Source organism: Furipterus horrens, unplaced genomic scaffold, assembly GCF_987537825.1.
Source record: "Furipterus horrens unplaced genomic scaffold, mFurHor1.1.pri manual_scaffold_1, whole genome shotgun sequence".
Lineage (NCBI taxonomy): Eukaryota > Metazoa > Chordata > Mammalia > Chiroptera > Furipteridae > Furipterus > Furipterus horrens.
The window spans coordinates 64,501,094-64,525,614 of NW_028327171.1; the positions used below are offsets into that span (position 1 = coordinate 64,501,094).

Genomic DNA, 24,521 nt, shown 5'->3' on the forward strand with positions numbered 1-24,521 from the left:
AAATGCAAATGAATTCTGGATATTTATTTTGTATCCTGCTACTTTACCAAATTCATTTATCAGTTCTAAAAGTTTTTTGGTAGAGTCTTTAGATTTCTCTACATACAATATCATGTCATCTGCAAATAATGACAGTTTTACTTCTTCCTTTCCAGCTTGGGTTCCTTTTATTTCTTCTCATCTGCTTGCTGTGGCTAGTACTTTCAGTACTATGTTCACTAAGAGTGTTGAAAGCAGGCATCCTTGGCTTGTTTCTGATCTTAAGGGAAATATTTTTAGTTTTTGCCCATTGAATATGATGTTGTCTGTGGGTTTGTCATATCTAGCTTTTATTACATTGAGGTATGTTCCTTCTATCCCCACTGCTGAGAATTTTTTAAAAATTATAATTGGGTACTAGATTTAATCAAATGCTTTTTATGCATATATTGGTATGATCATGTGGTTTTTATCATTCATTTTGTTTATGTGGTGTATCAAGTTTATTGATTTGCAAATATTGTACAAACCTTTCATCCTCTGAATAAAACCCACTTGATCATGCTGTGTGATCTTTTTAATGTATTGCTGGATTCTGTTTGCTAATATTTTGTAGTGGATTTTAACCTCTATGTTCATCAGGGTTTTTGGATTTTTTTCTTTTTCTTTTCTTTTCAGTGTTCTTATCTGGTTTTTGAATTAGAATAATGCTGGCCTCATAAAATGAGCTTGGGGACTCTCCCTTGTCTTGAATTTTTTGAAATAGTTTGAGAAGGGTAGGTGTTAATTCTTGTTTGAATGTTTGGAAAAATCATTTGTGAAGTCATCTGATATAGGACTTTTGTTTTTTGGAGGATTTGTTTTATTACTGCTTTGATTTCATTAGATGTAAAATGGGTATTCAGATCTCTGATTCTTCTTGATTCAATTTTGGAAGATAATATATTTCCTGGAATTTATACATCTTGTCCATATTGTTTAATTTGTTGGCATATAGTTCATAATTTCTTACAATCTCTTGTATTTTTGTAAAGTCAAGTGTTACTTTTATCATTACATTTCAGACTTTATTTATTTGGGTCCTCTCTTTTTTTCTTGATAAGTCTTGTTAAAAGTTTGCAAATCTTGTTTATCTTTTCAAAGAAAAAGCTCTTGGTTTTATTGATTTTTTGTATTTTTTAGACTCTTTTATTTATTTCTTTTTTGATATAGTAGGCCTGCAATGTTATGAATTTTTCTCTTAGGACTGCTTTCATTGTGTCCCATAGATTTTGAGTTGTTGTGTTCTCATTTTCATTTGTTTCAAGGTTTCTTTTAATTTCTTCCTTGATCTCATTTTTAACCCATTCATGGTTTTGTAACATATTATTTAGCCTCCATGTCTTTTTGTGTTTTTCAGTTATTTTTCCTGTGATTAATTTCTAGTTTCATATGATCAGAGACTTTACTTGCTATGATTTTAATCTTCTTAAATTATTGAGGCTTGTGTTTCATCCTAACATATCATCTATCCTAGAAAATGTTACATGAGCATTTGAAAAGAAAGCATATTCTGTTGCTTTGGGGTGAAGTTCTGAAGATATGAATTAAATCCATCTGATATAGTGTGTAATTTAATGCTGTTGTTTTCTTGTTAATTTTCTGTCTGGAAGATATATCCATTGATTGAAATGAGGTGTTAGATTTTCTTGCTATGACTGGTGTTATTGTCAATCTCTCTGTATGTTAATCGAGTTTTGTTTTATCTATTTAGGTGTTCCTATCTTGGTGCATAAGTGTTTACAAGGGTTATATCCTCTTGATGGGTTGCTCTCTTTATCATTATGTACTGTCCTTCTTTGTCTCTTACTATATCTTTTGTTTCAAAGTCTATTTTGTCAGATATAAGTATTTCTACTCCAGCTTAAAAAAAAACAAAAAACATTTCCCTTTGCATGAAATATCTTTTCAACCCTTTTATTTTTAATCTGTTTGTGTCTTTTTTTCTGTGGTGGTTTTCTTGTAGACAGCATATATACAGGTCTTGTTTTCTTATCCATTCAGCTAGCCTATGACTTTGACTGGATTATTCAAGCCATTTACATTTAAAGTGATTATTGATTGGTATATACAATATTTATTTTCATTTTATTCTTTGTAACTATGTTTCTCTGTTTCTCCTTCTTCATCTCCTCCTCCTCTTCCTTCTACTCTTCTTCAAAAAAACCTTTTAACGCTTCTTGTAATACAGTGATTTGGTGATAAAAATGAACTGCTTTAGCTTTTTCTTGTCTGGTAAGTTCTTAATTTCTCCTTTAATTTTAAATGATAGCCTTGCTGGGTAAAGTAGTCTTGGTTGTAGGTCTTTTCTTTTCACCACTTTGAATATTTCATGCCAATCCCTTCTGGCCTGAAATGTTTCTGTTAATAAATCAGATGACATTTTTATGGGAGCTCCCTTACAGATAACTGCCTTTCTCTAGCTGCTTTTAAAATTCTCTCTTTGTCTTTAACCATTTTTATTTTAATTATGTTCTGTCTTGGTTTGGGCCTCTTTGAGTTCATCTTATTTGGGATTCTCTGCACTCCCTGGACTTGTGTGTCTTTTCCTTTCACCAGGTTAGGGAATTTTTTAGTCATTATTTTTTCAAATAGGTTCTTGATTCCCTGCTCTCTCTGTTCTCCTTCTGGTACCCTTATGATGCAGATTTGGTTACACTTCATGATGTTTCAAAGGTCCCTTAAACTATTCTTATTTTTTATTTTTTGTTTGTTTGTTTGTTTTTAATTAGGCATATCTACTATGACTCCCAGTCTTGGTACAGTGGCTTTATGTTCTGTGTTCTGTGGGACCCAGTGGCACATGATCGGGGTGCTCCAGAAATCAGAAATGTCATTTGTTCATTTTATGTGAGTCTGCCTCTTGTAATTGAGCCTTGATTGTTCTTGGCTTGTTAGTATATGGGATCAACCTTCAGGCTGGCTCACTGTGAGGTTCAATCCCAACCACAGCATGTGAACTGCTGTTTAGGCATTGACCTCAAAAAGCAGAATTTGTCTTAGCATGATCTGAAGTACTGTTTCAATGGTTTCATTGAGTCCACATATGGGAAAGTCACAGGTAAGGAGGGCTGTATATATTTATTGAAAAAATTATACCTGCATATAAGTAGGCCTATCCAGCTCAAACCCATATTGTTCAAGGGTCAACTCAACTGTGATATGAATGATAAAAAGATATTTAATGTTTTCCATCTTTCCTATTGCAGATCCACCTTTTGTACTTGTTATCTCTAGACTGGACACCTCTTTTCTCTATATTCAAAAGAGGTAGAATCTATTTTGAAGAGTGCAAGATTCTCAATTTAGATATTTATATAAACATATACAATAAATTAATTAGACTCAGGACAATGGACTCTGTTTATTGAGACTTATTTGGCCCAGACTAAATAGGTTATGTAAGCATGGATCTTGCTCCTTTCTAGCTAAATTACAAATATATATGATAGCAAAATATCACAACAATGAAGAATGGTCATCTTCTTTCCTCATGACTTTCACAAAGCTGGTGAGGCTGCTGATTTTAGTGAAAGGGGCACAATTAGGTTCTGGGGTAAGGTGTGGAGACATCTATACCAGGACAAAAAGAATTTTATATGACCATAGATAGAGATTTCATAAGACTGCAGATTATTTTTAGGACACATGATGACAAAGCATAGAGAATTGAAGAAGTGGTCAGTTTGACCTTTAACTCCTCAAAGCTCTGTTGATATCCTAACTCACCCCAAGGCCTGATTTCCACATCTTTACCTCCACCCGCTCTGGTGTCCTACTAGACATTGTCCTCTGGGTGGCCCACAGGCATTTTAATTTGGCAAAACTTGTTGCTCAAGTTCCATGACTGATTGTTTGAGCATATGGGATTTTCAGTGATGCTCTACTTGTTTGAGATAGGTAATTCAAATTGTCCTTGAGAACAAAATCTTGATTAAAAAATATATATACAGGTTAAAGATATGACCCCACCAGTTGCTATGTAAGGAAAAGATTATCCTTGATTCGATAAGTGTTCAGAATAATACTGTCAGTCATTAGAATAACAAAACCAACTTTCTTTTTCTGACTTTTATTCAACACTCTTTCCAACCTTTACATTGCATTTTTCCCAAATGTAAAATATTGGCCTCAATATTATTTAATGCAAAAATTCTTACTATGCGAAATAAACTTCTCCAGAACATGGTGTGTTGCCTATTATGTGGTACATGTTCAAAAAGCACCCTGAACATCAAAAACATAAATGGTTTTTAAATAAGGAGTCCTAAAGGTGCCTGGGAGCAGTTTAAGCTCTTTTAAGGGTGATGAAAGATGTAGCAACAAATTATTTCCCCCAGAGTGTAATGGGTTAATACAATAATCTGTGCACTGAAGAAAAAGACCAGATAAATCCCAAGTATGTTTCAAAACACTTAGAGTATTGTGATAGGCTACTTTCCATCTTTCTCAAAGAAAGGTACTATATAATGTAATTAACATATTTAGGTATGTATCTCTCTCCCCTTGATCTCGGTGGGATGATGGGGCATGGAAAATTCAGATTATGAGGATTTAATTGCATATTTTTATTTAAAAGACTGGCAAGGGCTTAGAATAAAGCATATAAACCCTAGTTAATGAAGGAAACATTCTACATTTCTCAATGTTACAAAGATAAAAGGAGGGGAAAAAAAGTTGAAGCATGATTCTATGATACATTACTAAAATACAAGGGGGAAACATCATTTTACTAGGAGGAGGGAAAATGAACTACATTTGGATTATGTTCAGTGATGAACTATACTTGAAATCTTTTTCTAACTTTTTGAGGTAGTATTATTTAATTTTAATTTTATTTTACAGGAAGTTTCTAATTTTGAGAATGTAAAACCAGAAACAAAGTGAGTCAAATTTACTTCGAAGATTTTATGTTCTCTTAGTTCTGTAATGTTGAATGGAATATTTTAGTGGTTTTCCTGTCAAAGTGCTTTTTAAAAATTTTCATGTACAAATCTATGTATGTTTTACCCTGCTGCCATTCATCTGTTTATGCTGATGCACAGAAAATATATGGAGTGATATTTCTGTAGACAAAGATGTGAAAATTAAATTTTCAGAAAAAGAAACGTATTTACGCTAGGCTCAGATTAAAGTGGGCGCCTACTCAAAAACATTTCTATCAGTGATCTATTAATCTTCTGAAGAGTTCTTCTAATCCAAATAAAAATGTTTTTGCAAAGAGATTTGGGTTATTTAGGTCAGGCTTGACTTTACATTCAGCAGATCAAGTCCTGAGTATGTTGACACACACATGTTGCATAAAGTAATGGGATTCTAACAAATAAGCAGGAAATATGTACCGGCAAGAAGTTGATTGATTGGGAAATTTCCAGACTGGTTGCTGATGATACAGAAAAATGGATTCCTTGCATTCCAGAATGGTGTGAGACTAAATTGTTAAAGTGTGACATTTTCTCTGGATACAGTTCCAGCCAGCCCCCTCCACAGTCCTTGCTCTCCCTGCCCCCAGTCCCTCAAGCACTGTGTGTTTGTTTATTCTTTCCTCCCTTTCCTGATCAAAGCTTTTTCCCTGTAAAGATATAAAATGCATCCACAGTGAGTAGGTAATTGCATGATTAACAGTTTAGAGCACCTGCTAGGCAAGGGTAGTTGTATTTTAGCCCCAGTTAACTACTTAAACTACAACAGTGTCATTTTAAATATAAGCTGGAGTAAAAAAGTTGTTTCCCCACCCCTACCCCCAGGGTTCTTCTCAGTCTTAAAAATCATTCCAATTATGTAGCTATTTATTCTATCCACAGATAAGGAACTCACTAATACCAAATCAAAAACTTAAACAAAAAACTCAGCTATTAGCTTCTGATTGATTTATGCTTCTACAGATTGTAGGATACCAAGAGGTGGAGGGGCAGATGAGAATAATGAGCAAAATGGAAAGTACCTGATGCTGACTGAATTTGAATTTTTGAAATATAAACCAAATCAATTAAAGTACTCCTTAGATTCCAACCAATTAAGATAAAATTAAAGACTCTTTGAGTTCCTCATTTTTTGAAATTTTTGCCCACCACTCCCCTGAAGGGAATAACATCTCATTGTTATGCACCTACCTCACTTGAAAATATTATAAATAGCTTTTTTGGAGCACTTTCTATTTGCCAAGAAAGGTTCTAAGCGTTTTTGAATTAGAAATAAATAAAATGCTTAAGAAAAGAAGAAAATTTATATAGGTGGGGTTTTGCTTACAACCCTGAGCTTAAGAAGAAGTAAACTTGGCTTTAACTTAATGATTACTAAGAATATAAACAGTAGGATACAATCAAGCTCTCTAACAAAGTTAGTTACATGCATAGGATATGTGTGTTTTCACCCAACACTTAAATTGATGAACATGGTTGAGTCAGTATAGTCTTATCCTCTGTTTCTGTTTTAGACATTTTATTACAGAAAAGTTATACAGAGGAAGAGATGATTATCAACTCACATTACCAAGCTTGAACAAGTATCCATTTAGTCAATCTTAGTTCATTTCTACCCATTCACCTCTCCACTCCCCCTAACCTCACTAGGTTTCTTTAAAAGCAGATCCCAGACATAGTTTCATGTTTAAATATATACCTTTAAGAAACAAGAACTTTAAAAAAAAGTAACCACAATACCACTACTGCACTAGCACAAAATGAGAAAAATGACTTAATATCACTAAATATACAATGTTAAAAGTTCTCTGCTAGCCTCAAATAATTTTTATAATCTGAATCACAGTCCAAACAAGATACATGCAATGCATTTGGTTTATGCCTCTTCATTTGTATGTCTCTTTTTCTATTTATTTAAAACTGTATTGCTTGTTCTGAGGAACTTTATCTATTTAAAATGTTTTCTGATTGTATCTTTGTTTCTTTTTAAAAAACATGTTCTTTTATCCTCTATGTTTCCTGTAAAATTTTAGTTAGATCTCAAGCCTTGATAAGATTCAAGTATATATATATATATATATATATATATATATATATATATATATATATATATGCAGGTCTTCAGTGACTATCTACTTCCTGTTGTATTACATTGAAAGCCCATATATCTGCTTGCCTCTATTTTTATAACTGAACTTGCTTAGTGGGTTCAGATGATATCAGGGTGATCCATCCAGCACAAAGTTACAAATCAGACTTTCAATTAAAAGCTTTAATGGCAATTGATTATTATTGCCCAGATTTATTGTTTTAAGGATTGCACAGTGGTTGTATTAAATTTATTCATTCTTTCTGTAGTCATCAGACATAATTATTTGGAAAAGAACTTCTAACTATTTGGTTATCTTGAGTTACATTCATGTAGAAATGGCCCACTTTTGGGGAAAGGCTTAATGAAGGTTAGTTTCTCCATATTGCATGGACATTTTTAGGCCAAGATTATACTTGTATTAACTGTACTTTGTCATTTAGGGTCAGAATAATACAGGACTAATGTAGGCCTTAGCTAGAAATAGAACTTATTTCTCTTGTTAAAGGCATTACACATGTCTAAATTATCTTATTTATGTTAGATTAAAATACTATTATGTATTAAATATGGACTTAACTATCTGTTCTTTTATTCTTCTAGGTCAATCTGGAGATCTATGTCTGAAAACAAAGGATTTGGTTAGTAATTGATAAGATTACTTATGCAGATAACATGAACTGTTTCCATGAAAATTCTTTTCCTATGCTACTGCCATAAGCAAGTGATTCATGAAAAACAAATTGTCTTTAAATTTTATAAAGGAAATTTTTAAAAAGGGACTATGATTCCATTCTAACTTTAAATTGCTAGCACAAATCATTGACTGACCATGGTCAAGGTGACCTCTTAGATGTCTTTTCAGATTTATGAATCTAAGCATAAATAAAAAAGAATTAAAAATAGTTGGATTACAAAATACTTTTCAACAGCATTTCAAACAGGTATTTTAGTTGTATAGCTTAGTGTTTAGAAAACATAATTTACACAGTGTTTCCCTCAGTATTTCCAGTACCCAAGTTGGCACCATATGTATTTATCACAGTATTATTGTCTATATTTTCTATGCTTTATTTACTTCGCTATAACTATTTTGTAACTACCAACTTGTACTTCTTATTTCCTTCACCTCTTTCACCCAGTGCCCTAACCCCCACCCATCTGGCAACCATCAGTTCTTTCCCTGTATCTAAGAGTTCGTTTCAATTTTGTTTGTTCATTTATTTTGTTCTTTAGATTCCACATATATGTGAAATCATATGGTATTTGTCTTTCTCTAACTGACTTTTTTTTTACTAAGCATAATACCCTCTAGGTCCACCTATGCTGTCACAAATGGTAAGATATCATACTGTTTTTAATGGCTGAGTAATACTGCATTGTGTATATGCACCACAGCTTTTTTTTTTATCCACTCATCCTTTGATGCACACTTGGGCTGCTTCCTTAGATTGACTATTGTAAATAATGCTGCATTGAACATAGGCATGCCTATATTGTTAGATTAGTGTTTTAGGCTTCATTGAATAATTTCCCAGAAGTGAATCACTGGGTTTTAAGGCAGGTCTGTTCTTAACTTTTGAGGAAACACCATACTGTTTTCCATAGTGGCTGCACCAATCTGCATTCTCACCAACAGTGTAGGAGGGTTCCCTTTTCTCCACATCCTTGCCAACATTGAAGGTATGTGGTTTTATAGATGTTAGCAATTCTGACAGGTGTGATGTGATATTTCATGGTAGTTCTCATTTGCATTTCTTTGATGAATAGTGACATTGAGCATCTTTTGCTGTCTATTGTCTATCTGTATGTTCTCTTTGGAGAAATGTCTGTTCATATCCTCCAACCATTTTTTAAATTGGATTGTTTGTTTCTATGGCATCGAGTAGTATGAGTTCTTTATAAATTTTAGACATTAACCCCTTATCAGATGTATCATTGGTAAATATGTTCTCCTATTTAGTAGATTTCTCTTCATTTTTTTAATCATTTCCTTTGCTATGCAAAAACTTTTTAGTTTGATGTAATCCCTTTTGTTTACTTTTCCTTTGTCTTCCCTGCCCGAGGAGATATAGCAGAAAAATATTGCAACTAGAAATACCCAGGATTTTACTGCTATGTTGTCTTCCAGGATTTTTATGGTTTTGAGTCCTACATTTAACTCTTTAATCCATTTTTAGTTTATTCTTGTATAAGGTGTAAGAAGGTGATCTACTTTCATTTTTTTGCATTTATCTGTCCAATTTTTCCAGCACAATTTAGTGAAAAGACTGGCTTAATTTCATCCTATGGTCTTGCCTTCTTTTTCAAATACAAATTGACCATATAGATATGGGTTTATTTCTGGGCTCTCTATTATGTTCTATTGATCTATATGTCTGTTTTCATGCTAGTACCATACCATTTTGATTACTATGGCCTTGTACTATAGTTTTAGTTTCTGTGATTACATTATCCATAATAGTAATAAAGGTAATTGATGAATTTTATTAATTACTTTTTGAAAGCTAATGGATAATATCTCTCTTTACCTTACAGGATATAGAATGTTGCTATTAAAAAACATTCACAATGACAAACACACCTGGATTATTCAGTTAATAATTCATTTTTTATGTAGTTTGTCAAACTTGGGGATGCCCTTTCTCCTGTCTTTCTCCCCTGCAGGACTAGGAGTTGGATGCTCAAACTACTTTTTTTTTCTATTTTCAAAATCATGTTCCTGGATAGCTCTGAAAAGCTTATTTAGACCAAGGTGATGACCATCAGAGTTTGTATTTTCCAAGGATATCTCCAATCTCATGGTATATTATTCAGTTTATGCACAGAAGGCTACAGACGTTTCTATCCTAACATAATTCTTGGTGATCAATTGCCTTTTCTGTAGTCAAATATGAGAGTTTGTTTGCATTTGATGCTTTGATTATTTTTGCACTATTTAAAACCAATTCTTTACTTCTGTGCAGTTCAGTTCTTTACAACATGTCCAGGGCCTACTTTAGGGGTTGGGAGGACAAGACTGAGCAAATTTTTGTTCTTGCGTTCAAGGATCTTGAATCTACCACAGCTTAATGTTCTCTCAACACAATCATTTTGTTAAAAACTATCAGGTATTTCAGCAGCAGCATTCTACCACATATGTTTGGGTGCTTATGTAGTTCATGGAAACAAATGGGAGCATATAGGACATCGGGGGGTGTCTGTCACTGACTAGAACTTCCTATAATGGACCACAGAGCTTTTGTTTCATATCACCAAGTTACAATAATGTGAAGAATTTGTTTTGATATAAAATTTCTTACACTTACTGTGAATTCTGCTAACCAATCCTCTGCTTTACTCTAGAAAGGAAACCAGTCAATGACACAATCTGGCAAAAATCCAGCAAGCCTGAGAATGATTCCCACATCAGAAGACTCTGTCAGCTAAAAGGTAATTGCTAAATTTAGTTCTGCTGACTTTGCATTTTCCCAAAGCAGTTTAAAGGGCAGGTAAAAAAAAATTTACATCTTTTTTCATTAAAATAAGCGGGGAATTATGGTCTACTTAAAAAGAAAGACAAATAAATATAATATATATATTATTAATAGACTATAAATGTGTATGTGTAGATACACAGACATACAGAAAAGAAATGAAATCTAATTAAGTTGCCTGTTGAAGCAAAGAATCAAGTACAAATAATATTTGAAAGTCTTTAATGTTTAAAATTATTTAAAAGATATTAAAAATCAGCACAAAGAACTAAAGCTCTAAAAATAGCATGAATATATTAACAGTTGTTATGTTTATATTTTCTTTAAAAATTTAAGAGAAATAACATTGATTACTAATGCAAAATAATACCATTTTATAATTTAAAAATTCCTTAAAGCAAATTAGCAGCTAGGTATAAAATATTTATTAATAATAAATCATTCAAAATTAAAATTACTTAACTTTGGGAAGGTAATGAATAAAAAATGTCTTAAGAGTTCACAAAGAAGAAAAACAGGACAATAAGTTGATTTAATTGGCATTGTCTTTCCATGTCACTTAACAAGAATATTTGATTATATTAGCTATTGATTATTAAAGAGTTTCTGATTTTTAACTAAAATATTTTATTATCTTGAAACAAAGAGAATTATAGTATATATTTAAATCTATTCACATTTTTCCTTTTTTTTTTAACAGAGATCTTGGCTTTACAAAGTATGAAAATAATCATTTTCCCTTGAAATATTTCTATTTTACAAAACATGTAGCATTTTGGTGATTAATTTTAACTAAAGTTTTAAAATATTTATAATTTTCTATATTATAAGTAAATACATAGGTGAAACACTGGGATTGTTTAATTACAGTATTCTTTTATTACAACATAGAAAATGTTTTAATAACATTATATTTTGATTTGACTCTATCTTCATCTCACAGATGCCAGCTATCTTCACTCACACACTCAATAGGTCAGTCAAACACCCATTTATCCATTCCTCTAATACACACATTATTTTTAGATTATTATATATTGATCTATGGATAAAGAAGGTATAAAGTATTATAGGTTATTTTTAGTTATGATTGGCTATAAATCTCTTCAAGTATTCTAATTTTGAAAACTACTTTCCTATGAACTTCTAAAAAATTTGTGAGTAATAGCAAGTAATTCTATTACAGCTACTCTGGACAAAGCAGCAAAAAATCTTGAACATTAGGTAAGGTGCTTAGGATTAATGGTGTCAATTTTGTCAGAAAAGAAGATGGCCTTTACAGAAATTTTCTCAGCTTTGATATTTCTCAGATACTTTTTCTGCATTTTTAATTTTTTAATTATATTTTATTGATTATTCTATTACAATTGTCCTGATTGTTCCCTCTTTGCCCTCTCCCCCCAGTGCACTCCACCCCTTCAGGCAATCCCCCACCATTGATCATATCCATGGGTCATGTGTATAAATTCTTTGGCTACTCCATTTCCTAGGCTGTACTTTATAGTCCTATGGCTATTCTGCAACTACCTATCTGTACTTCTTAATCCCCTCACCTCTTCACCAATTTCCCCCACCCCACCTCCCATCTGGCAACTATCAAAATGCTCTCCATATCCACGATTCTGTCTCTGTTCTTCTTGTTTGCTTAGTTTGTTTTTTATATTCAATTGTTGACAGGTATGTATTAATTGCTATTTTATTGTTCATAGTTTTGATCTTTTCATTAAATAAATTCTTTTATCATTTCATATAAGAATGATTTGGTAATGATGAACTCCTTTAGTTTTTATTGTCTGGGAAGCTCTTTATCTGCCCTTCGATTCTAAATGATAGCTTTGCTGTAGGTGCCTGTTTTTCATGACTTTTCATATTTCCTGCCAATCCCTCTAGCCTACAAAGTTTCTTTTGAGAAACCAGCTGACAGTCTTATGGGCACTCCCCTGTAAAATGCCTCTTTGGCATTTTAATTATGATGTGTCTTGGAGTGGGCCCTCATTGCATCCATCTTGTTGGGGAATCTCTGTGCTTCCTGGACTTGTATGTCTATTTCCTTCACCAAATTAGGAAAGTTTTCTTTCATTATTTTTTAAATTAAACTTCCAGTTTATTGCCCTTTCTCTTCTCCTTCTGGCACACCTATGATGTAAATGTTGGACCTCTTGAAGTTGTCTCAGAGGCTACTTATACTATCCTCATTTTTTTGGATTATTTTTTCTTCTTGTTCTGATTGGTTATTTTTTTGCTTCCTTATGTTCCATATCATTGATTTGATTCTCGGCCCCATCCACTCTACTGTTGTTTCCCCGTAAATTGTTCTTTATTTCAATTAGTGTATCCCTCATTTCTGATTGGGTCTTTTTATGCTATTGAGGTCCTTGAGCATGCTTATAACCAATCTTTTGAACTCTGCATCTGATAGATTATTTATCTCCATTTTGTTAAGCTCTTTTTCTGGAGTTTTGATCTGTTCTTTTATTTGGGCCATGTGTCTTTGTTGCCTCACTTACACTCTCAGTAGGTTAGCCTCCCTGTGTATATTTCTATGTATTAAGTAGAGGTGCTTTGACTCCATGTCTTGGTAGTGTTGCCTAATGTACTAGGCATCTTGTAGGGCCCAGTAGCACAGCCTTCCCTATCACCCAAGCTGGGTACTCAAGGCACACCCTTCTTGTGGGTTGAGCACACCTTCCTCTTGTAGTTGAGCCTTGGTGGCTGTTGGCAGATCAATGGGAGGGATTTACCCAGCCAGTCAGCTACAAGGATTGGCTATAACCACTGACCACAAACCTCTGCTCTGTGTGGAGGGTCAGCTGTGCAGGGGCAGAGTGGTATGCTCTCACATGGTTTGTAGATGTCCACTGGGTGTGCTGGCTCTGGGGTTTCCCGGGTGGTGCAGGCCAAGGTCAGTCCTCACCTGTGTTTTGCCCGGGGCCACAGTGCCTGAGCTTTAAAGCAATCTGAGATGGTTACTACTCATGCTGGGCTTGGAGGTTCCCAGGCAAAGACAAGCTGTGAATCTAAGCTTGCTGCTGGTAGTGCTAGGCCTGGAGTTCACTGAGTCCAGCTGTTACTTGTTTGGTAAGATTTAAGAAGTTGTGAAGCATGAGCCAAGAGCAGCCATTTATATGGAAAAAGAGGCTTGGGTGAGCCCATAAATTGCATGGGGTGGAGTCTCTGGGGTTTTCGAAGGTGGGTCAAACAGAGTTAACCAGGTTGATGGAGCCTCAGATATGGCACCAGCTTGCCAGTTCTGTTGGGGGAGGGTTTAGAAAAGGGACAATGGCCTCTGCTCATCTTGATGCTAGATACTTCAGTTCCTCCCTTTATGCTGCTGGTGCTTTTTAAGCTGCTACCTGGGAGCTCAGAGGGAGGAACTCTGAGTAGGCGAGTCCATGTGTGGGACCTTTAAGAAGAACTGCTTTGGCTTCAGCAGTTTCTTCTACCAACTCAATTCCCCCTGGTTTTTACAACCAAAAGTTGTGGGGACTTATCTTTCTGGCACTGGAACCCTTGGCTGGGGGACCCCATGTGGGGCTGGGACTCTTTGCTCCTGAGATACCCCTCTCGAATTTTTATCCACCACACATGGGTGTGGGACCAGCCATTCTGTGTCTGTGCCCCTCCTACCGGCCTGGATGGATGTGGTTTTTTTTTAATTCTGTAGTTGTCAGACTTCTATTCAGCTCAATTTCTGATGGTTACATTTTAGTTGTAATTTTTATTTGATTGTGCAATGAAGCGAGCCATGTCTGCCTTTGCTGCCACCTTGATCAGAAGTCCCTAAGTATTGAATCTGTCAGGTTGGCTGAAGGAAAATTTGACTTTTGACTCAACAAAATACTACCCCAGATTTGACAGGTTACAGTAAGTCCCACTTGGCTAAAACCAAACACACTGCAAGCCAACACACACACACTACCTGGATACTCTCTAGCCTGCAGGGATGGGCTTCGATTACATGGCAATGTTTCTCAGATTCTTGAGTGATCATGTAATTGGTATGTGTGTGTGTGTATGTGTGTATCTAAAAATTTCAGCTAACATTTCAGCAATAGCAGCTGAGCCATAGGACATTTCCTAGGAATTAATGCTGTGCTAGGAAGAGTTGATGGCCTGAGACCAAGGCTGTTGATACCATTATAAATTGAAGGAAGAAATTCAGTGGGGGAGGGAAGGCCACAAGCAGCAGACTTGAATTTTATGGGGGTAGTACCTTCATTTGAAAGGCTCAGAGTATTTCTAAGCAATCAGTGCCCTATATTAACCCATGATATTTCTTTCTCATTTTAAACACTACTTTTTAACTGTTAATTGCACAATTGGCTCAGAGTGGTTTACTATGCATGAGGATAAGTCTGTGAAGTTCAGTGAGATGAAAATCTAAAGGTATATTATTGCTGTCATCTACAGCTCATGAATGTATTGACCACTAATAATGAAATTGTAAAGACAGCTTCAAGAAGACAGAAGAAAATATATAGGAAAATAAATGGTAAGAATGACATTAACTCCTAGTGAATCTGTTGCAAACTCCAAGAAAAAAAAAAGGCATTTTTTTCCTATTTCAATTTCAAAATGGTATTTCTACATGACACAGATTATATTAACAGCATTGCTGCCTTCAAGAATATCGGGACCTGATGAAAGAAACCTCCACAAACTATATTTAGTAAAGGATTTGTGCTTGGTATTTTAATTTATGAAGAAATTCACATAGCTTGATAACGTGACTGTGTTTTATCAGGACAAAATTTATCAAAACAAGTTGGTGTCAGAAGAATAACATTTTTAGTTAATCTAGTCCAGTTCCTTCTCCTAAAAAGAAAATTTTTAAGTATATTTTATTGATTATATTGTTACAGTAGTGCCATTTTTTCTCCCTTTGCTCCCCTCCACCCAGTACCCCCGCTTCTCTCCAGCAGTTCCACCCCCCTTAGTTCATGTCCATGGGTCCTGCATATAAGTTCTTTGGCTTCACCCTTTTCTATATTATTCTTAACTTTGCCCTGTCTGTTTTTTACCAACCAATTATGCTTCTTAATCCCTGCACAACTTTTCCATTTTACCCCCTCCCCCCTCCCAGCTGATAACCCTCCAGATGATCCCCATACTTATGATTCTGTTCCTATTCTGATTTGCTGCACTGGATTTTGTTTTTATTTTTTAGATTCAGATGTTGATAGCTGTGAGTTTGTTGTCATTTTAGTGTTCAGTGTTTTGATCTTCTTTTTCTTAAGTATGCCCCTTTGACATTGCATATGACAATGGCTTGCTGATGATGAACTCCTTTAGCTTTCCCTTGTCTGGAAAGCACTTCATCTGCCCTTCCATTCCAAATGATAGCTTTGCTGGATAGAGTAATCCTGGTTGCAGGGTGCCTTTCATCACATTGAATACTGCTTGCCAGTCCTGTCCTGCCTGCAAAGTGTCCTCTGGGAAATCTGCTGATGGTCCTGTAGGCACCCCTCTGTAGGCAACTCTCTGCTTCTCTCTTGCTGCCCCCAGGACTCTGTCTTTATCTTTCACCTTTGGCATCTCAATCATGATACCTCCTCGTGTGGTCCCTTCTGGGTCCAGCTCGCCTGGGACCCTCTGTGCTTCCTGGACATGTATGTCCATTTCCTTCACTAAATTTGGGAAGTTTTCCTATTTTTTCAATTCTTGCTTCCTCATTCTTCACTGGTTGACTGTTTTTTTCTTACTTGTGTTCCAAATCATTGATTTGATCCCCAGTTTTCTTCCCTTCACCATTGGTTTTGTGTGGACTTTCCTTCCTTTCACTTAGCATAGCCTTCACTTCTTCTCTTATGTGTTTGCCATACTCAAGCATATCTGTCAAGCCTGTGAGCATCTTTACCACCAGTGTTTTGAATTCTGCATTTCTTAGGTTGTCTATCTCCTCATCTGTTAGGTTGGCTCTCTCCTCATCGCTTAGTTCTCCCACTGGCACCTTGATCTGTTTCCCCTTTTGGGCCCATACTTCTCTATTTCCTCATTCTTACAGGCTCCTGTGTTTGTTTGCCTCTGTGTCCCAGGTAGAGCTGTTGCTCCTGTTATGTTGTAAGGCGCAAAGCCTTAGGGATTCATCAGTATAGGGTGACCAGTTTTATCACTTTGTGGTGCTATATGTGGGGGAGGAGTCCGAGAGGGAACAATGTTGCCTGCCCAGCACTCATTCCTTTTCCAGGCACCTCACCCACTTGACTGGCACCCCTCTAGCTGCTGCCCTGGTCATTGTTCCCAGAGTGAGTGGGTCTGTGGATGTTCTAGGACTGGGGGAGCCCTTTAAACAAGTGGAATCTGCTGAGAGATTGGCAGTTTTTTCCTCCATCACAACCCCCACTGGTCTGTACAGCCAGAAGCAGTAGACTTGAAAATCAAGCAGAGACTTGATTTTCCCTGGTGCTGGGACTGTGAGCTGTGAGGGCTGGTGAGGAGCTGGGAATGCTCCCCAGGTGTCCCTCCTGAATTTTTAAAACATGTGACTGTACTTTCTGCGGGCCTGCTGCTGCCGCCGCTGCTGCTCCCACCACACCGCGTCCTCTCCGACCTGGCTCCACCCCTCCTACCTGTCTGGATGAGTATTTCTTCTTTATATCTTTGTTTGCTGGACTTCCATGCAGTTTGATTTTCTGGAACTTCTGGTTGTTTCTAGTTTTGAGATAGTTTTATTCCTTCTTAGTTGTGGAGGGAGACACTGTTTCTGTCTATGCCTCCATCTTGGCCGAAAGTCCTAAAAATTTTTTTATCTAAAACTATATCTATGCTATTAACTGAGACTGCATGTGTAAAATAAGTATAAGATAAATTGTGTGCTCAGGACTTTATAACTGAAAAATTGACATAGTTTAAGTATCAAGGAAATTCAATCTGTCATTCATAATCATTGTATTGTTAACATCATAAGCAGGAAAAATATTTACATTTACTTTTGCCTTAGTTATATGAGAAAAAAACTAAAAACACAATTTTTTAAATCTATAAATTGGAATTTACCTAAAATATAGTTATGATTTAAGTAAAAATAGTTTTAAAAACAGGGTTTTTATATTTTATACCAGAAACTACAAAGAATAAAAGCAAAGCAAAAATTTAAAAAGGAAACATTTCTTGTTTGAAGATACAGAGATTTTTTTTCAAGCAGCATGACTGCAGTAGACTTTTCCATAAAACAGAAAATATGCAAAATAATCATGTTAGTAAAAGAAGTAGGGTCTGAATAAGGGCAGGAAACATGTTAGTAATGAAGGGAGTATTAATTCCACTCACACTGTTACAAAATTATTTTTAAAATAAGTCTTTTTATATCATTTTGATGAGATTTATTATAATAAACTGGTAGAGTAGAAATTTTGTTAGGACCCTCCAGTTTAACATTTGAATTACCATTGGTTTGAAACCTTCTTTCCTGAATTCTAGTCAATATTATTATTAAGCCAACTTCTTCAGAGTAAGCAAATAAATGTTTTTGCTTAATTTTCCAGACATTATTAATTACTTTTTCTTTATTAAGTTGATACTCACATTTTCAAGAGGGCAAATGTGTAAAGTCAGAAGTTTATCTACTGTTTTGTTTAGTTTTCAGGAACCACAATTTAATTTAAAAACTGTTTCTCAAGAGCATATGACTTAAGTCTGGTTCAAGGAGACTACATTAACAATGACAGAGAGAAGTCCTGTTCCACACCTGAATGTTTGCTTTACTGTCTGAGCAAAGGCTGCCTGCTAAGTGGGCCCCTTTTACTTCTGAGGAAGGCTTTCTGAATTGCATGGAACACTGAGTGTTCTAGTTTTTCATACAAATGAATCTTGGGACGAATTCAATTCATTAGGGGAGTCCTTACTAGGAATATAGTTACCTGAGTATGGTCAGAAGCACCTTTGTTAGAATAGCCTAGAGGCTGATTAGAAATATTGTTTTTGTTTTGTTTTGGCTTGTTTACTTAACCTCATTTTTTTCTGCATCAGCTTTTGAGGAAGAGTTGGTGTCTGAATGCTTCTGTTGTATGGTGTATTTTTATGCACACTCTTATTTGTGACCCACTTGTGTAATATATGTGTGCTCTTATAATGTATTGCTGCAAGCAAACCACCCTAAAACTAATGATATCAAACATTTTATTAGCCTCATGGGTGTTGGAGGTCAGGAATTCAGTCAAGGGCAGTGTTTCATGATGTCTGAGGCTTCTTTTGGGAAGACTTGAATGACTGGGAAAGACTTAAATGTCTGGTGGTTGGGATCATCTAGAGGCTTTTTCTCTTTTATGTCTGGTACCTGTTCTGGGATAATTGGAGGCTGTGCTCAGCTGGGACAGTCAACTGGAAAACCAGTATGTGGCTTCCCCATTTGACTTAAGCTTCTTTCAGGCTAAGAGCTAGACTTTAAGAAGGAAGGAAGTGAGAAGAAACCTCACACATCACACAGGGAAGTGTCTGAAGAGGAACATTCCAAAATATCAAGGCAGAGTGGAAGGCTTCTTCCAACCTGGACTTGGAGTTCCCAAATTGTACTGTGGCAAGCGAGTCAGTAAGACCAGCTCAGTTCAGTAAGAGGAGGATTGAACTCCATGTCTTGATAGAGGGGTGTCAAGGTCATATTGCAGAATATGTGGTATGAAACATCTTTAAAAAATACAACTGCATATTGTCTAATTCAACTATTGCAACTTTGTTGCTACTTAGGATCAAATTGCTTATGTCTTTATAAATGTCCTCTTGTAAGTTAATATTTGGAAAATTACAAATAAATAAAAATGTATAAGACCATAAAACAAATGGCTAATCTTCATAAAATGCTATTTTCCTTGTATTCCTACCTTAGTCCAAAACCCTCAAAAGTTCTTCATTTCCCATAGAAGATGTCACAAACTGGTAGCTCTATAATTGAATTTATTCTGAGGAAAAGCTTATTTAGTCCATTTGTATATTAAAAATCAGGAAATTTTGCATTAAAATACCTATATTTAAACTCTTTTGAAAAACAAGAGGGGCTTGGACAATCCTGTACTCCAAGTCTGAGGAGATTTCAATTGAGAGAGCTGATATCCATGGCTGACGTTTAGCAGTGGGGACCCTTGAATTCAGCTCCCCACAGACCTATCATGGTCTCCTTGACAAAATCCACTTCATTTAGTTAAGTTGTGTGTTTGACCTCTGCATTTGTAACATTTGTTTAATATGTTATGCCCAAATTTGTCCACCTGTCATTGAAGGCCCATTAAAATTTGGCCTTCCTTACTCTTCCAGCCCTATCTCCTCCTCTGTTATGTTCACAATTACCTATTGCAGGCCCATCTCAATCTCTACATTTAATTAACCATATTCTACTCATTCCATACTACGGGCCACTGTTCACAGTATTGTAACTCTATTTTAACTTTTATTTTTCTTCTACCTTTCCAAACTATATCCAGTTTTCAAACTTCTGTTGACTGGGCCCTGCCTCCTCTACAAGTATTCTAGGTCATAGTGACCTGCCCCCCCAAGAACCTCTGAATCACCCATTTCACTGTCTCGCATTGCTCTGTGCATGATGTAATGCATTGTGTATAGTCCTCAGCTGCTTCCAGATTCTAGAGTAAGAGTGACCACTTTACTGTTCTTTATGTGTACCCAGAAGGATAATTAGAGCGGTCATTCTCTAAAACTCATATTAAAGGGATCAAAAAAGGGAAGAGATAGAAAGGAATAAAGGAGTGGAGGAAATAATGTTTTTTTTTTCTAAATACAGAAACTAATAATAATAGAGCTGCAAAATTCTGCTTCTATAGTCCTGGCCCTGTGATGAAAGTTATTGCTTGAAGGAGTCAGATCACAAAACCAGCTCATTTTAAAATTTAAGCATTTCCTAGAATCTTGTAATGTGGTTACTCTGGTTTTAAATAGTAAGTAGTTATTGTAAATGATTGAGACTGAGCTGTGGATTTAACATATTGTTTACCATTTGCTATGATGGGGATTTGGAGAAAAACCTGCACTTACATTTTACTGAGCATGAAGGGTAGATTTTACCTACCCCTTCCTTCCTGACAGAGTGTGGGAATGGGAATAGTAGAAGTAAATAAAAAGGTGTAAAAGTGAAAGAAAAAACCACTGGCCTGGTGTGGCCTGGTGATTTCTGCAGGCCTCACTAGCCTCATCTGCAAATTACTCAGCTTGGATTAAGGAATCTGTAAATGCCCCTTGTTTTCTAGTACCCTGGGTATTCTGGATTTAAATAAATGGAGTCCCTTTTACAGGGCTTGGAAGGGAAATGCTGCTATTTTTTGAAAAGTTTTCCTTTAGCTGCAAGTAGATGCCACATTCCAAAGCTTTTACTACTGCGTGCACAGAACAACTGCAACATAATTCAGATTGAGAAGACATGATAATGAAGCTCCAAATGCCAGGGACTGGAAGCTTCATTTAACAAAAACAGGTGAAGTGATAACTTCACGGAATCACAGCATTCTGGAGTCATAAGTGGCTTTAGTATCTATGTGCTGCTCTTTTATTATTACCAACAGAGAAACTGAGTCTCAGGGAGATTTCATGTCTTGTGTAGGTACATAGCTGTTCAGCGCATTCTTCATCTTTATTTTGTTAAATTTCTATTCTATATTTATCTGTTTTGAGTAGGAATAACATTTTAAAGAAAATAAACACGTATGACCTAGTCAATATAGTACTTTAATAAACTAAAGAAAAACATGAGTATTATGCAATAACTTATACTCACAGTTCTTAAATCCTATAATTTCTTATAACCTATATGTAACATTAATCTGTTTTCATAGATTTACATGAAGATGATTTTCTTTTGAGTAATAGCATGCATACTCTTCAAGGAGAAAAACTACAAGATGTTTCCTATCAGGTAATGTGAATTATCAACTTTTATGTGGTGTTTTGTGAAAATCATCTTGTTATTGAGCTGTGTAATATGCTAAGTAGTGGACAAGGCTTTCATAGCCTTGTAGTTATTTTGTATTTAGTGATTGTAGGCTGTTTTGTAATTGATATGCTTATGTCCCTGTGAATTAGAATATAAATGAAAAATAAAATGATGACTTGAGTTAATAAACCATTTTCATTATGCAAAACATCATGTACTACAGCCTTTTGATAAGTAACTCTAAGCCTGTTAAATTAATATACTGGGATTTTCTCTGACAAGACCTATGCTAAGTCCTTTAGAACTATCTGGCAAGCTTCAGCATGGGGTACACGCCTTTTTCTTTTTATGTTTGGTATAAAAATGTACAGTGTGATTTCTGACATATTCCCTTTTAAAATTGTATTAATTAGCCCAGAAGTTCAAGCAATTAAGAATGTCTGAAACATGGGCATCAATAATAATAATAATAATAATAATAATAATAATAATAAAACATTAATAGCCAAATAGTTGCTATTCATCCTGTAACAAAATATAGTGTATATATCAATTGGGCCAACTCAGACATTATACTGATTTTTGATATTTTTCTGACACCTATGCCATTCTCTTTAATCACTCTGATAATTTTATTAGAGAATTTAGAACTGACCTTTCTTGGTGCAGTAGATTGATCAATGGGCAGAGGGTATATAGCATATGAATTGTGAGGGGCTGATGTGGTGAGGAAACGAAGCTTGAATTCCTCAGTTCAGCCTGATTTCTTAGGCTACTGAAGACCCTCAGTTGAATTAAACAGTGGATCATAACTTTTGATCAGTCATAGTTTCTGTTGGCTGTTCTGAAGCATCCTGAGTGGTGGATCCGTGCTCCCAAGGCCAAGGCTGCTGTATACGGCTGCTCATGGCCTGATCACCTGCCAGCCAGAGGCTTCTCTTGCAGGGTATGATTGAGGGCTCTGAAAACAAACAGCTCTGCTTGAATCTCAGTCTGGCCATTTCTTTAATCTCTGTCTGCCTCAGTTTTCATCATCTGAAAAATCAATCTATAAGGAACCTATATCTCTTGGCTGTCATAACAATTAAGGGAGATCTTTCATTAAAGCACTTAGCTTCATTCGTGGCTGGAATTGAGAAGATGCTTGAAAAAATCCAATTGTTCCCATTGAGGTTCCTCTCTTCTCCCTCCCTTTCTTCCTTCTCTTACTCTTTGCAAGGGCTTTGTGACACTTTCACAAGCACAGCTGGCAGATTATCTCTGAAACATGCAGTCTCATTCTCCTAAATTTTGATGACGCCTCAGATATAGAATCTAAGTGAAACACTGTCTGATAACCAAGAAAAAAACATGACTGGTTTATAGTAAGACCTCCCCAGACATACACTGTATCAAGAGAAATCAATCCTTCCTTAGATTTTTAGTAGAAAAATAGAACCATCTCTTAGAAACAAGGAAAAAATGTGAGTTTATAGAAGAAAAGGGTTAAAGATCAACCTTCACTCTAACACCCATCTTTCTGGACATTTTAATTGGCTAAGATATCGTCCTTCTAGAATGGTAACCATTCAATTGTGCTAGGCAGTTTGTCACTAGGTCAGTTGAAGAAGTTCAGACTCAGTAGAGGCAGGAGCTCTCTAATCTAGAAATCTTTATCTGAGTAGAGGGTGGTCTTACCTATCTCTAATCTCTCTCTTCTTATTCAGAGTAGGCATTCAATGAAACTTAACTACTGAAGAAACACCTTTTTCTGTATGACAGAATACTTGGGTGTAGCAGTATTATTAAGTATTAGAAATTGTCACACAAATTATTAATTTATTAATCCTTGTGACTGAGAAGTAGAAGCAGTTAACCCTTTGAGAGGTAGGGCAAAAAGGGAGTCCTTTCTCAGAGAAGCAGCTCTGATATGAACAGGGAGACTGGCCTGTTGGATGGCATGAGCACGGACCTTGGCCCAGACTGAGGCCTCTCAGCAAGTGAGCAGATGACTTGGAGCAATGCTTCTCCAAGTGTGGCCTGAGGACTGTTGGTGTGACAATCAGTTGAAGTGTTTGCTAAAAATGAACACTTCTGAGCCATACTTCTGTCCAACTCAATTGTCATGTCTGGAGCCCTGGGACTGGCATTTTTGTAAAAGTTTCCAGAAGATGCTTAGCATATGAACCATGGGACATGAAACTCTCTGGGATCAAATAACTGCTGGACACTTGTCTGCAAACATCATACCCCTGCATTTTTATTTTACAAGCCTGAAATGTCTCAGGTCTGGTCTGGAAAGACAACGGCTTCCTGAAAATACTGAAGTTGAATTTTGTTTTGTATTATGGGAATGATGTTCATTCATTACTGAACTTCTAAAAACAATATGAAAATAAAAATGATTGAACTAATGAATAATATCATTACAGAGTAAATATTTTCATGTGGCTGGCCATTTTACTGAATACTATTATCATGGAATAAAGTTCATAAGATATAAAGTATATTAATAATTATAATATGACCAGGCCTACAAAATATATTTTGAACAATAAAAACATTCAATATTGCCCTGACTGGTATGGCTAAGTTGGTTGGGCATCATCTTACAAGGCAAAAAGTCATTGGTTTGATTCCAAGTCAGGGCACACGCCTGGGTTTTGGGTTCAGTCCCTGGTCAGGGCACATACAAGAGGCAATTGATCAGTGTTTCTCTCACATCAATGTTTCTCTCCTTCTCTTTATCCCTCCCTTTCCCTCTCTCTAAAAATACATTTAAAAATATTTTTTTAAAACATTCAGAATAAAAAATTTAATTTTAATTCAATTCCTAATCAGAAAATACTTAACCATGTATGTTTCCTTAATGTTCTCAAAATGCGAGGAAAGATCTTAGACATAGAAGAAGGTATAGAGAACCAAGCAGCAGGGGCAGTGGAAGATGTTTATGGAATGCTTTCTCAAATACCAACTTTGCTCCATGAATATTTCTGACAACTTGGCCTGGGATAAACTTGCTGGAAAACCAGGCATACAGGAGAAGTGCTGATGAGGAGAGTTTGAAGCAAAGCAGACTACTGCAATTATTGTACCAGCCATAAAGAACATCTTGGGATAACTTGACTCCCAGCATTTATTTTTGTATCCTTGTTCTTGTTTGT

General features: G+C 35.6%; 1 protein-coding gene across 1 annotated transcript in view; it reads left to right on the forward strand.

The window, feature by feature from the left end:
- The window catches only part of SAMSN1 (SAM domain, SH3 domain and nuclear localization signals 1), a 173,431-nt gene that overhangs the window by 34,724 nt on the left and 114,186 nt on the right, over nucleotides 1-24,521 (forward strand). Inside the window, exons 4-6 of the mRNA XM_090287340.1 lie at nucleotides 4,864-4,901; nucleotides 7,633-7,670; nucleotides 10,375-10,461. Coding sequence (XP_090143466.1) covers nucleotides 4,864-4,901; nucleotides 7,633-7,670; nucleotides 10,375-10,461 — 163 coding nt within the window. The remainder of the gene's footprint in view (nucleotides 1-4,863; nucleotides 4,902-7,632; nucleotides 7,671-10,374; nucleotides 10,462-24,521) is intronic.